The sequence below is a fragment of the Lupinus angustifolius genome, chromosome LG08 (assembly GCF_001865875.1).
Source record: "Lupinus angustifolius cultivar Tanjil chromosome LG08, LupAngTanjil_v1.0, whole genome shotgun sequence".
Lineage (NCBI taxonomy): Eukaryota > Viridiplantae > Streptophyta > Magnoliopsida > Fabales > Fabaceae > Lupinus > Lupinus angustifolius.
The window spans coordinates 10859255-10873971 of record NC_032016.1 but is presented as its reverse complement, the minus strand read 5'-3'; the positions used below and the strand labels follow the sequence as shown (position 1 = coordinate 10873971).

Here is a 14717-nt window from a genome sequence, read left to right as displayed (position 1 = left end):
CATTTTGTACAATTTTTGATATTCTTACTCAATTTTATTACTTTTCACATAATGGACTATCACACACGAAAAAGTGAGTAAATGAGAAGAATATAAGCCATCTCAAATGGCAAGAAATATGGTATAATGTATACCCATTCATTGAACATATGAAATACTTTGAATGGTAATCCTTATAATGTAAGCACATAAGTGGCCATTCATCAAGTCCACTACCCAATATTTAATTCATATTTTACTTTTCTGATCAATGAAGAACACGTAGGACATGAAGTGATACAAATTTTAGGACATGAGATGCCATCATCTGAGCTCTAGTTGAAGACACATTAGTACAATATTATAGATACTCTTCGAGTGTTATATTGTGACAAAATTGAATTCAAACTCTAAAGTATTTACGACCTTTCTATGTTACCACAAAAAGGAGTGACATAGTGCAAGATATATTAAAAATTCCTTATATTAAACAATGTGTCCATATATTAAAGAGTGAACAGCTGAACTAATTTGTTCTCCAAAAAAATATCTAATGTGAGTCTCAATGAATATAGTCTTAGAAGAAACATTGTTGTTTTGTTTGTTGAATATAGATAAGGTATTGTTGTGAGGTACCCAAACACAAGTTCTACTATGGCTTCCATTCAATGCTATGTTTCACTTCCTTCTTTGTCCAATATAACATTTTATTAGATTCTCAGGAAGAAAAACTATTATAATATTATTTCACAAGAGCCTTATCTATCTTTATCCAACCTTATAAGGTAATTAAAATATATAATAATAGTTGAGAATCTAGTTCATTAAATCAGAACTATTGAGAAAAAAAATGTGTACACCAACAGTATAGTAATTTTTTATATTGTCATTGTATTTTTACTATTCATACAAATGAATAGTGGATAATGTACTAAATGAGTATAAATCTTTACACTAATGTCAAATAGATAATAATAATAAGCTTACATAAATCATTTCAAATAGGTACTTTAACCATATTCCTTTTTTACAACTATAATGGACAAAACATGTAGCAGCATATTCCAATGATGATGCTTTAAAAACATAACCAACAAATAATGACACTTTACTTCAATTTCAAGTCTTTCAATCACTTCAAAAAAAACACAACACAGTTTCACTCACTTTGTGTCAGAAAAATTTCCAACCAACAACCCAAATGAAAATTTTCACTACCCTTTTGGTTTTGGTGTTAGTAGTAACAATGAGTGAGTGTAGTAACACACACACAACTCTTAATGGCCCTTTTGAACCTGTTACTATTCAATTTGACCCTTCTTTAAGACTTGGTAGTGATGACTTACCCATCACTCATCCAAGGCTCAAAAAAAATGTTACTTTCAATTTTCCTGAACAGATTGCTCTTGCTATTTCTTCACCAACTTCTATGTGGCTTTCATGGGTTACTGGTACCTGTTATTCTCATAGTTTTCTTGAAAAAAGTTTGATTTTTTGTTAAGTTTGATGTTGTTGCTATGAACTATGAAGCATTGTTACAGTATCATGTAATTTGTATTGACTTATCATTTAATAAGTTTGACTAATTAGCAATACTTAAGGTGTCAAGTTTTGGTTTTAAATTACAGTTGTGATTTGTGCGATTATGAGTATTGTGGACAATGTGAGTTGTGGTTGTAATATTTTTTACATCAATATGGTTCTGCTTTGTTTGATGTGGTCCGATGCAATTGTATCGCTATTTCATTGTGGTACTTTTCTGTGATTTGGAATCTAATTGCAATTGTCGGCTAATGTGGTTCTGGAGATCTTCTTGATCAAAATAGATATATTATGGCCGCATTAGGTAAAGCGATATGCAACTTAGGATCCTTAGTCAAATTTATTTAACGATGTCATGATAGGCCTTTTGATACGCATCTAAAGGTTTTTTATATTGACAATGCATCGAAATTCGATTGGGTTTTCTCACCATAAACTTGTTAATCTTGTTTTGTTTCGGATAAGGGGATGCACAGGTTGGTCTGAATGTGAAACCACTTGATCCTGCGTCTGTTGGAAGTGAGGTCTGGTATGGGAAAGAGAGTGGCAAGTACAAAAGTGTCAGCAAAGGTGTTTCACTCATCTACAGTCAGTTGTATCCCTTTGCAGGCCTTTGGAATTACACCTCCGGTATTATTCACCACGTAAAACTCGAAGGTACGCCGAGTTATTCGCTGTTTAAGTTCTTGCTCAAATGAATGATAGTAATTGGTTGCTGCTGAGTAGAAAGCATTTTTATCAGAATATGAAATGCTCAATGGTACATGTTTTCTGTAAAAAATTTAAGATACTAGCTATAAGATTCATATGATGATGTCTTTAAAGTGAACTCTTAAGTCATTCTATGAAAAAGAATTGTAACAACTGAACATGTTTATTGAATCAAAATTTGTTACTAGGTTTGTAGAAGGTTCAAAAATGTTTCATTTTTGATGTAGGCCTTGAACCTGGAACCAAATATTATTACAAATGTGGGGACAGTTCTATTCCAGCCATGAGTTTGGAGCATTCTTTCGAGACTTTTCGAGCACCAAGTCCAAATACTTACCCTCGTCGAATAGCAGTTGTTGGAGATTTGGGCCTCACAAGCAATTCTACATCAACTATTGATCATCTAATTCACAATGACCCTTCAATGATGTTAATGATTGGTGATTTAACATATGCAAATCAGTATCAAACTACTGGTGGGAAAGGAGTTCCATGTTTTTCATGCGCTTTTCCGAATGCGCCTATAAGAGAGACTTACCAACCTCGGTGGGATGCGTGGGGAAGGTAACCTACTCAAATTTTCGAGTTCTATGCCTTTGAAGAATGTTATAATATGGTTGTGCTTGTGCATTCCTTCATTGTTAGTACTTATTTTTTATATATTTCTCAATATTGCTTATGATTCCATCCATCACATGCTTCTTATGCCGATGTGAGCGAAACGGAGTGGAACATTGGAATATATTCCACAAATAGTTGATTGACAAAGTATTTGTTAGTTAGAAAACTCTGTTGATATGATCTGCTCGTTGGTTTTCGGAATGTGAGGTTTATGGAGCCTTTGACATCAACAATTCCTATGATGGTTCTTGGAGGGAATCATGAGATTGAACCTCAAGTTGACGGGATCACATTCAAATCGTATCTGTCAAGATTTGCGGTTCCTGCCGAAGAAAGTGGCTCTAAAAGTAATTTCTACTACTCTTTCGATGTCGGGGGTATACATTTCATCATGTTGGGAGCATATGTTGATTACAATAGTACTGGTAAGTTGTAACTCTTACATTTTATTTTTACTTTATGGAAACTTTGTGTATGATTTTAGTTGCTCACAAGTTTGTGTTACACTTGATCTTCAATCTAGGTGCACAATTTGCTTGGCTGAAACAAGACCTGAAAAGTATCGACCGTAACGTAACCCCTTGGCTAGTAGCTTCATGGCATTCTCCTTGGTATAACAGCTATTCTTCACACTATCAAGAATTTGAGTGCATGAGATTGGAAATGGAAGCACTTATCTACGAATACGGTGTAGACATTGTTTTTAATGGCCATGTAAGTTAAAATTACTCTATTCTGTTATTGAATCTTCCAAACAATCATATAATGATCATAACTATCTCGACGCAATACTTAATCCAAAATATTTTTGCCTCGAAGCCGTTGTAGTCTTCGTTCGCACTAGGGAATAGCGTGCGATATCATCGATGAGAGAGTTTTCTCGTATTGTTTGCATGAACTGTGTCATGTTCTGTCCATTTTGCAGGTCCATGCTTATGAGAGGATGAATAGAGTTTACAATTACACACTTGATCCATGTGGACCTGTTTACATAACTGTTGGAGACGGTGGAAATATCGAAAAAGTAGACGTGGAACATGCCGATGACCCGGGAAAATGTCCTTCACCTGGAGATAATGTACCAGAATTTGGAGGGGTATGCCATTTTAATTATTCCTCTGGTCCTGCCAAAGGCAACTTTTGCTGGAACAAACAACCTGAGTGGAGTGCCTTTAGAGAAAGCAGTTTTGGACATGGAATACTTGAGGTGTGTTACAATTGGACTAGCCTATGAATTGGAATATAAAAAATGATGCTACCCTTGTATTATATCTATGCTTTTCAATATAAATAGGAACTATAGGTACTTCGAATTCATGTTTGTCTTTTAAGCTTCATAGGTTCTCCTGTTTCGTATATTCAAATGTGAAGTCTCATATTGGATGTAAGGGCATGAATACAACAATTTATAAGTAGAAAAGACCCATAAAACCATTGTGTTAAGGTCTTGGGTTCAACATGTGGTGTCTTACTTGTGTCTCTTTATTGTTCTCCTGCCTGATAACAATGTGACCTCTAGTGGTTGGAGGTTCCCTGTTCGCGGAATGACTGCAATAAGAAGCATTTGAACATTGTGGATGACTGCAATAATATATTACATTTGATCTACCATCCTCAGACCCTACTAGGTCGGAGTCTCGTGTATCGGGCCGCCCTTTTGAAATATTAATTTTTGGTGACATAGAAAAAGGTGAAAAATTTATGTTCCTATTTAATTGCAGGTTGTGAATTCTACTTATGCATTATGGACATGGCATAGAAATCAAGATAATTATAAAGAAAATGCAGTTGGTGACCAAATATACATTGTGAGACAACCTAAGTTGTGCTTCAAAGATTCAAAGGTATGTCAGGATTTCATTGCTGTCTGCCATGATAGTATTTTTTTAGAGTAACCCTTAAAAAAATTTAAAGTATTAATTTGCTCCATAAAAAATTGAAAAACCCAAAATAATCTCAAAAAATATCAAATGTTTGTCAAATTAGTCATTTTTATCATTTATTATGATCCATAATTGGGACTATTTTGACTTACATTTGTAATATTTCAGTACTAGTTTGGATTTTTACTTTTTTTTGAATCAAAATGGTAAATTCGGGAATTTATAAGAATGGGTAATTTTTTTTAACTATAATCTTCCTTTGGAAGGCTTTTCTACCTTGAAGTAGTTGGAATTGATGCATACTTCAAAGTGTATTAGAGAAATATGTATACGTGTCATTTTTCTAACTTGTGAAGCTGCCCTTAAATGGTTTTAACTAGATATGACAAAATGGGTAATACGACCCGTTTTGCATGCGCTCGCAAAAATTTAAGTGGGTGTGGACATGCTCGTATTGGTTTAACGGACAATATTTAATGTCCTGTCTGTTTTAAAATAAAAAATAAAAAAATCATATAATAAATAAAAATAAAATTAAATAAAATAGTTAAAGATAAAAAAGTAACAATTTTTTTGATATTTTATATGAAGTTTAATAAATCGCATTAAATTATATTTTTTTAGGGATTAAAAATCATATCACATCATAACTTATTTAAAATTTTCTTACTTTTTCCTTAAATTATGTTTGTGGACCACCCGCATTGTCCAACAAAAATGCCCGTAAACTTGGCGAACAAATGGGCAAAATTTATATACAATTTTACAGATTGTATGAATTTTGTTTCCAATCATTAATAGGTAGAAAACCTGCCTTTGATATTATATGTATATATAGCCGGTCTTAAACACGAATAAAATGTGAATATTATATTAAATAGTTGACAATCAACGTAAAATTTTGTGGAATATAATTTTGGCCATTAGTGTTGACTAACTCTTGCTTGGTTACAGTCACAACAATCAGTTCCACACAATTCATCTTCTGTCTCTATGGCTCCTACAAACCTCTCTCATGTAAGCTCCATTATTTTTGCTTATTTACTCTAAAGCTATATCCTTTTATGATGAAAACTTTAAACTGAATCTAACATGCTGAATTTAATAATCCAGGGTTTCTCTATCATGTCACATTTCTTTATGATTCTCTTAGTATATGGTCTAATAATTCTCAGGTAAATCATATCTTGTTTCTCTTTTATATGTGTATTTGTTACATGAGTGCTTAGTCTAGTGTTTGCTTATTGAGTGAAAAAAATATATGTACTAATTGTGTATAAGTTTTATATATTATTAATGTATTATCCATCATTCTCATTTAATTATTATTGATTCTTTAAAGAAAGTAAAATAATCTAAATATATTAACTGTGTATAAATTGTTACATTAAATATTTTATATTACTTTTTGGTACAGTCCATATTTATATGTTGTCTTCATATTGATTAAATTAAATATTCAGTTAAATCTGTTTTTAATTATTTTGAAAAAAACTTATTTTATTTAACTTCTGATTTTTTTTCTTACGCAGCTGGTCATGAACTAGGTTTTGAAGTTTGAACAACCACTCTCTATACATATCATTTAACTAATAAGGTTAATTGTGATCTATCACTTAAAAAAAAAAGTATCATGTATATTTTATTTTATTATTTAAAAAAGATATAATGATTCATATTAATTGTTCTTATTTTTTAGAATAACAAATATATATGTTTAGTTCAATTTTTTTTCATGGTTTTTCAAATAGATGAAGGAAGTATTATTTATGCATAAATTAATCAGAAATTATAATTACAAAATTTGGTTGTTGTTGTCACCCACTGTTCAGGCTTTAAAATGTGTACAACTTCTTCAAACAATGATAAGTTACATTTTTATTTGTTTTCATTTTTTATTGGGATATTAGAGTCAGATCCATTGGGACCTGAAAAATTATTAAGTTGTTGTTTTGTTGAAAGATAAAGTATAAAGTATAAACTTTGTGCTCAATCATATATGTCAACTTTTATTATTATTTTTTTTTTGCATAAATAAGTAATTGATCCCTACAGTGCAAAACAGGCTTAAAAGCCCATTTCAAATCCACTTACATCAAGCCCAAAGAGTATTTGCATTTGGAGATGAATCCAATCTTTGAATGTTCTATTCTCCTTTTAAAAAGTATAATACAAAATCTCTTGTTAATATAATAATTGAGGTAAAAATGCTTTGAAATTGAGTTGAAAATCAATCCAACTAGAAACCAATAACACCCCTTATTTTAAATTTGTGATTTTCAGTTCCATAAAGTTGTCTCTAAACTTGTGTTTGTCGAGTGGGATGGGGATCTGCTGTCCCCAACCATGTCCTCAACCACGTCCTTGACCAATTACAATGAAACAAAATTGATAAAGTTATGAATATTTAATTTTTTTTAACTGACGTGGTATAATAGAACTAGTCTGAGACAGAGTTTAGGACAACAGATCATTGTCCTGTCGAGTGTTGTTATACACCTTTTACTATTGCTATCGTTGAATAACATTCTTCATAGCTCAACACCCTTTTTTACCATTATCTTATTACTACTACTAGATCAAGATGTAAACTCAATTTAGTACATCTAGCAAAACAACCCATAGTTTTATTAACGATATTAAAGATGAAATTGTGATTACTTGTATCATATATACATCAATTATTTTAAAAACCAACAAAACTATGGTGTATTGAATACCGTTTATAAGATAGAATTGTGAACATGAGAGGTTAAATTACATGCAGAAACAAGAGATAATTCAACCGGAAATTTTGGTTTTTTTGGGACCAAATAAATTTATGAGATTATTTGTTTTATCCATTATCATACTCCATAACAATTCAAATGAGAGTATGGAGTAAGAATCCTCTCCATTAAAAGAGAAGTAAGTGTCACATAATAATACACAAAAAACATCATGTGATTTTATTATTTTGTTTACCATAAAATCACATTTTTGTCATTGAAAATATGAGTAAAAGAGGATCTTTATTCTATGAAACGAGGCTTGTAACTTAAGAAAATGTGATCAATGTATGGTTTGGTCAAAATCAAGTTAAGTAAAGCACACAATTGCATTTCCATTGGTTTAGAAGTGTATTTGTGTCTATCCATTTACAACCAAAGCACACATGAAAGCTAAAAACAAACAACAAACAACAAAATCACAACATAGCTTCCAAACCAAATAATTACTTAAACTAGTAATTTAAATTGTAGATCACATATAGTCCTGATATTGTAATTACGGGTAACTATTGTAACTGAGTAGTAACAATACAGTTGTATTAGATCGTATCATGTTACATCAAATTTAAAAATATATTTTTAATTACAAAAAATTCACACTATAATTATACTCAAAAAAGAAACATGAACTAATTTGAACCCACAATTCTCTGTTCATTCCTAACAAAAAAAAATCTTCCACCTTCCAACTCTCCGAGGATCTTGGCATCCCCACTTTGGAAAAATATTAGAGAAAAAACAGGGGAAGAGAGAGAAAAACAGGGGAGGAGAGAGAAAAACAGGGGAGGAGAGAGAAAAAAACAGGGGTTGTTATGTTTTTTCCACAACAAAGCTTCAATTTTTTCTGCTATTCCAAATGCCCATGTTTCTGGGTTCTGTTCATTTTCTTCTTGTTCTTGTTCTTCTCTGATTCCTTTCCTTTTTGGTTTCAGCAACCACATTGTTGGGTGCTGAATGATGTTGGGGAAAACTGATAAAAATTTCATTTTCCCCTTCAATCATCATCATTCATAAGCTTTTGCATCAAAAACCAAGACTTTGAAGGATCATAAATGGGTTGCATTAGCTCCAAGAATGTGGTTGCAAGAAGAGATTCTTCACTTCCTATTATTGATGATCATCATAGTGTTTCTGGAACAATCATAGAGAGTCATCATTCTCATCATTATAATCATAGTAATCCTGGTTCAAGGGCTCATTCAGGGTCAGTGGTTTTATCTTCAGAGGAAAAGAAGAAGTTGAAGAAGAATAGCTCAAGGAAAAGTAATGGTTCTTTCAGTTTCAGGATTGGGTTGTTTTCAAATCATAGGTATGTGGATGCAGAACAAAATGCTGCAGGGTGGCCACCATGGTTAACAGCTTCTGCTGCTGAAGCTATTCAAGGATGGATCCCTCTCAAAGCTGATTCTTTTCAAAAGTTGGATAAGGTACTTACTAGGTATATATATATATATATATATTTCAATGTAAGATTCTAAATTTTTACTATTATTTTTTTCTCTCCAGAAAGTGATATAATTGCACAGCAAAGGATAGGGTCACATAGCGAATGAAATTGTGCACCGCATCACATTATGTGGCCGCAATATTGCAGTGTGACACTACAATGGTGTGGTCGTATTGGGCCATAATGCAACCGCATTTGGGTCGCATTAGGCCACTTTGAATTCAAAAATAATTTTTTAACTATAAAATAATTCACATCGCAACATCCACAGACTGTATTGCAATGGCCATAATGACCGCAATTATAGTAACTATGACCATGACCGTAATCACAACCGCAATTTTAAACCTAGTGGTCACTCTTTTTGGCATCCCTTTCATATTCTGCATATGGGTTTTTAGTAGTATTTCATTGGTTGACATGCAAGAGACTCAATGTTTTGTTGCATGCATGTCCTTTAACTTAGTGTTTAGGTGTTTTTTTTGTTTTCTTGTGTACTTCTTTCTTGTCATAATAGTTATTTATTATAAGAAATGTAGAATAAATGGATGGACTGCAAAGTATAAAGGGAATTAATGCCATGTTTCCATTTCAGCTGGAGAAAATACTATGTACCCTTATAGTTAGTCTTAGTCCAATAAAAACATAACATAATTCGATTAAATTTAGAGGGTGAGCTTAACGCAATGATAAGGTTATTGCTTAGCGACCATGAAGTCACGGGTTCAAATCCTGGAAACAGTCTCTCCACTTGTGAGGTAAGGCCGCGTCCAAGATCCCACTAAGTGTGAACCTCGTACATTGGGGCGCCCTTTTATAATTGGATTAAACTTAAAATGTTATTTAGTACATTTGAATGAAATGATTAGTTGAATGTGCACTAAACTGTAATTGAAAATTATCTTGTCACCATTTTGATTTATGATTAAGATTTCCATTTGTATAGATTGGACAAGGTACATATAGCAGTGTGTTCCAAGCCAGGGAAGTTGAAAGTGGGAGAATGTTTGCTCTGAAGAAAGTGAGGTTTGACAATTTACAACCTGAGAGCATTAGATTCATGGCAAGAGAAATAACAATTCTTCGTCGGCTTGATCATCCAAACATAATGAAATTGGAGGGTATAATTACTTCAAGACAATCAAACAGCATATACCTTGTATTTGAATACATGGAGCACGATCTTGCCGGTCTAGTTTCGCGCCCTGACATCATGTTCACTGACTCTCAGGTTGGTTAGCATCTCATTTAGGATAAATTTGCATTTATATTGGATAAAACCGGAAAGAAATAGCAACATTGTAAGTTACAAAAGTTGTTGAGAACTATGTTATATGTTATAACAGTCATGAAGATTTTTGGTGCTAGTTATGTGTCATTAGAAAGAATTGACAAAACATGCATATATTAACATTGATTGAAGCAAAGTGCATGAAAGATGTTGTTTAGTCCTTTTGCGAAATGTAATAAGTATGTGACAAATTCAATCTTATGTATCATTTTTTTGTTTTCTGTTTTCCCCACAGATAAAATGTTACATGAGGCAGTTATTAAGTGGAATCGAGCATTGTCACGTACGGGGTATTATGCATCGAGATATTAAAGTATCAAATATCTTAGTGAATAATGATGGTATTCTCAAGATAGCAGATTTCGGATTAGCAAATACAATTAGCCCAAATAACAAGCATCCTTTAACGAGTCGTGTAGTAACTCTATGGTATCGCCCTCCTGAGCTCTTGATGGGATCGACCAATTATGGAGTATCAGTCGATCTGTGGAGTGTAGGCTGTGTATTTGCAGAACTTTATCTCGGGAAGCCTATCCTTAAGGGGAGAACTGAGGTAATCATTCATTTTAATTTATGTATTTCATCATTAACTTCTACAAAATCTGTTCATTCCTTGTCCTAACTCTCAAATTTACTTTTTACACTTTTGAATTTCGATGTGACGAATATTCTTCTTGAATCTACAGGTTGAACAACTGCACAAAATTTTTAAGCTTTGTGGTACTCCATCTGATGAATACTGGAAAAGAATTAAGCTTCCTCATGCAACAATGTTTAAACCTCAGACAACTTACGAAAGCTCTCTCCGGGAGAGGTGTGCGGATTTTCCTGAAACCGCTGTAAGCCTACTCGAGACTTTTCTGTCCATTGACCCTTACAAGCGTGGTACTGCCTCCTCCGCCCTCATGTCTGAGGTGAGTTGCACTGAGTTTTGTTTATTATATTGTTCATAAGGATTCTGTCTTTATGATAAAGAATGAGTTTTAACTGTTATTCTTTCGACATTACATTACATTACTATGATGTTTTCTCAATGTCATCCATCCTGTTACCTATAACTAAGTTTGATTTCTAATCATGTTTCATGGTGTGCACCTTATAGTATTTCAATACCATGCCATATGCCTGTAGTCCATCAAACCTGCCGAAGTATCCGCCTAGCAAAGAAATGGATGCTAAAAATCGGGGAGATGCATCCAGGTAAACTTTTTCTAGTCCTTTTTATTCATAAAAAAAATGTCATGGTGTACACCTTATCTCTTTGTTTGCTCAATTGTAATTGAATTATTCTCCTTCTGTGAGTTCTGTTATTCAATCTAGTTCTTTAGTACTATATGTTGTGCTTATGAAACAAAACTTATTCAGGGCATAAACATGGCAGCATAATTGGAGTGAAAACTTTGGTCTTTGACTAGCTTATCGCCATCTATTTATATAACCTCTTTATGGTTGAATGTTCATTTAAACCGTTAACAAAGGCCGAATATGGTTATCTCGAACTCTCAACCGAGCAAGTTATTTAGCTGGCGTTTGGTGCACATTAGAGGATGGATCAACAGGGAATAGGATGTTCAATTCTTTTATCTTTGGTTTCACCTCTTTCCGTCGAACCAAAATGTTATAAATTTCAGTTGTTTTGTCCTGTCCGGTTTATAGATTACACCAAATACATTAAGTACTATTTTGACATGTCTATCGAGCTGCCTTAAAATGGACACTCTACCTGATTATGGCTTCCAATAAAACTTAGTAATTTGTTGTCTAATTTCTGTGACTAAAGTCTACATCTGTACTCACAGGAAAAAAACGGGAAGTAAAATGCGAGAGTCTGCAACATCAAGAAGGCAGCAACGACGAGTCTATAAGGTTTCTCAAGAACCGAAGAACTTTCATAAAACAGCCTCAAAAGAGGTACCCTTTTTCAGTGAAATGCTACATCATATGCAGATTGCTACTTTTTATTCACTTATGTTTCCTTCTTTTTGAAGGACATGCAGAACATTCCTGAAAATTCCGACATGGATGATCGTAAAGGACATCTTACAAAGGGAAAAGCAGGAACTATGCACAAAGAGCAACCGAAGCATTCAGTGGATACAATGTCAGAGGCTTCTCAAAATATGAACATTGCTATGAATGGTATGGGCTATAGTGTACACTCAGGACAAGTGCAAGCCCCGGGATCTAGCGGTTTTACATGGGCAAAAAGGAGAAAACCAGATGTTTCGTCCACACTATCCGATGGCGAAAGAAGCAAGATTAGCGCCCTGGATCCAAACTTTGCGAAAGGCACATACGACTTGACAAGACAAGCGATCTTGGAACGAAAATATAACGAGAATCATGCTCATCGGGATGAGACTTCAAGGCATGTACTACAAAAGCACCAGGCTCAACACGGTCAACAGAAGGTACAAATGGATTTCGATCCCTCGGAACTGCTAAATCCGCAGGTATATACTAAATCGTCCAGAAGCATTCAGTTGATATGTATAGATGTGTATATGCATGCAACACTTTCCATACTGTTTTTCGATTTCCATATTCTATTTGCATCATTTACATATTGTTTTCCTTGCCAAATATTGTTCAGGGCTACAAAGAATATAGTGGACATTGGAATGAAAATGGTCTGCGGCATGGTATATCAAGGTTTGGAAGAGGTTAGTGACTTAGTGCAAGAAACATTCACATGTTTTCTATTATACCATTAGATTCATTCATCTTTGTATCATTCTATGACTATGCAGACTAGTTGTTTCTCTATAATTTCTTTTTATATAAAAGGGCGGCCAAATTCACGATGCTCCCACCTAATGGGGTTGGGAATGATAGATATACAGACTTATCCTTGCAAATGAAGAGACTGTTTTCAGGATTTGAACCTATGACCTTCGGGTCACTAGGCAAACAACCTTACCATTAGAATGTCTGACCGGACTCACCCTATTCTTTTTTTATGTGCACCATTATTGAATAACTTGGTTAGTTCTGCAATTTGGTTGGTGTTTGAAGTATGCCCCAGTGAAACTCATTTGGGTCATACCAATAGGCTAAAAACAGCTTAGATGAAGGTTGTAAGCTCTCATGTGATAAGTGTTTTTTGTACAAGTAGTTAACTAAGTTGTTTACTCATATGCGTCTGAAAAGTTATCGTTGTTTAAGAAAAACTTACAAGCTAAAAAGAGCTTACACAAAGGTTGTAAGCTCTCATGCGATAAGCATTTTTCGTACAAGTAGTTAACTAACTTGTTTACTCAGATGCGTCCTAAAAGTTATCGTTGTTTAAGAAAAACTTACAAGCTAAAAGGAGCTTACACGAAGGTTGTAAGCTCTCATGTGATAAGCGCTTTTCGTACTAGTTAACTAAGTCTTTTACTCAGATGCGTCCTAAAAGTTATCGTTGTTTAAGAAAAACTTACAAGTTAACTCGTGAGCAATACTTACAAATAATTTTGTGGTTTACAGACAAATGACATGAAGATTATGGAAGTGGAGTAACCCTTACCTATGCAAGGGTGTGTTGGCATTGTTGGACTGAGTTATCATCATTTGAAGTTATAGCTATTTAAACCCTTCTATCATAAGGAGGAATTACACCATTGAAATATATGTTTTGAACATGTTTGATGCCAACATAGATGGCATATACTTAAGAATTGTTTAAATTTTTAACTGAATTTCACATTATCATTCTGCATGGCCTTTTTTCTCTCACCACCATGAGTTTAAATCTTTACACTGTCGATGTATAAATATTGAACTCTTTTGAAAAGAGAAATAGGTATATACATTGTCACTGCATCATCCATCGTTTTTTTAATCATTATTGTCTTTTCGAAAAAAGTAATCTAAATGAATGATGAATGGTGTATTGATTAGGTATAAATCTTTACACTCTAAAAGGGGATTGCACTGAAAAATGAAAGGGAAAAATATCCAAAGTAACACATATAATTCCTCATGCAACCATATTCTCAGAATTGTTTAAATTTCTGATTGAAACAAGGCATAAAGCTTCTTGTATGATTTTTTAATCTTCCAAATTAATTACTAAAGAAACCATGAAAATAATTGTACCATTCTAACATGAGAAAATCATTCGAGTTTAATTCTAACGTGAGAAAATAAGAGTACATTCACTCCTACCCTATTGAGATCGTACTTTATTATATTAAAGGCTAACAAAACCTAATTTGTATCTCCTTATATCAGGAAATAATTTATCTCCCCTACCTAGTAAAAATGTGACATGTGTGTTATTTTATTTATTTTTAAATAAAATGATGAAATATAACATATGTCGGTGATTTTACTGGCAGAAGGAGATAAATTATCTCCTTATACCATGAGATACTCAATTCCCTTCGTTTATACAGAAACAAATGCACTCCAGGAGTGTTATCCAATAATTTACGTATCTATATATTTTAAATGATTATGAACATTCTTTTCAAATAAAGGCGTGGGAA

The 14717-nt window shown here is 33.2% G+C and overlaps 2 protein-coding genes across 3 annotated transcripts; both read left to right on the top strand.

Moving 5' to 3' along the window:
• LOC109353416 (purple acid phosphatase 23) lies at positions 1032 to 6307 on the top strand. Its single transcript, XM_019595680.1, has 10 exons — positions 1032 to 1430; positions 1987 to 2178; positions 2460 to 2796; positions 3061 to 3278; positions 3377 to 3567; positions 3779 to 4060; positions 4575 to 4697; positions 5691 to 5753; positions 5850 to 5911; positions 6269 to 6307. Exons 1-10 carry the CDS (start codon positions 1181 to 1183, stop codon positions 6276 to 6278), a joined length of 1728 nt encoding a protein of 575 aa, XP_019451225.1. The 5' UTR covers positions 1032 to 1180; the 3' UTR covers positions 6279 to 6307.
• On the top strand, positions 8184 to 13949 carry LOC109353405 (probable serine/threonine-protein kinase At1g54610). 2 transcript variants are annotated; one of them, XM_019595663.1, is made up of 9 exons: positions 8184 to 8934; positions 9901 to 10185; positions 10481 to 10798; positions 10932 to 11159; positions 11348 to 11445; positions 12045 to 12156; positions 12243 to 12698; positions 12839 to 12908; positions 13714 to 13949. In XM_019595663.1, exons 1-9 carry the CDS (start codon positions 8560 to 8562, stop codon positions 13719 to 13721), a joined length of 1950 nt encoding a protein of 649 aa, XP_019451208.1. In that variant the 5' UTR covers positions 8184 to 8559; the 3' UTR covers positions 13722 to 13949. The 2 variants fall into 2 exon arrangements, with proteins under 2 accessions (XP_019451208.1, XP_019451207.1); XM_019595662.1 differs by having other exon boundaries at positions 8185 to 8934; positions 12234 to 12698.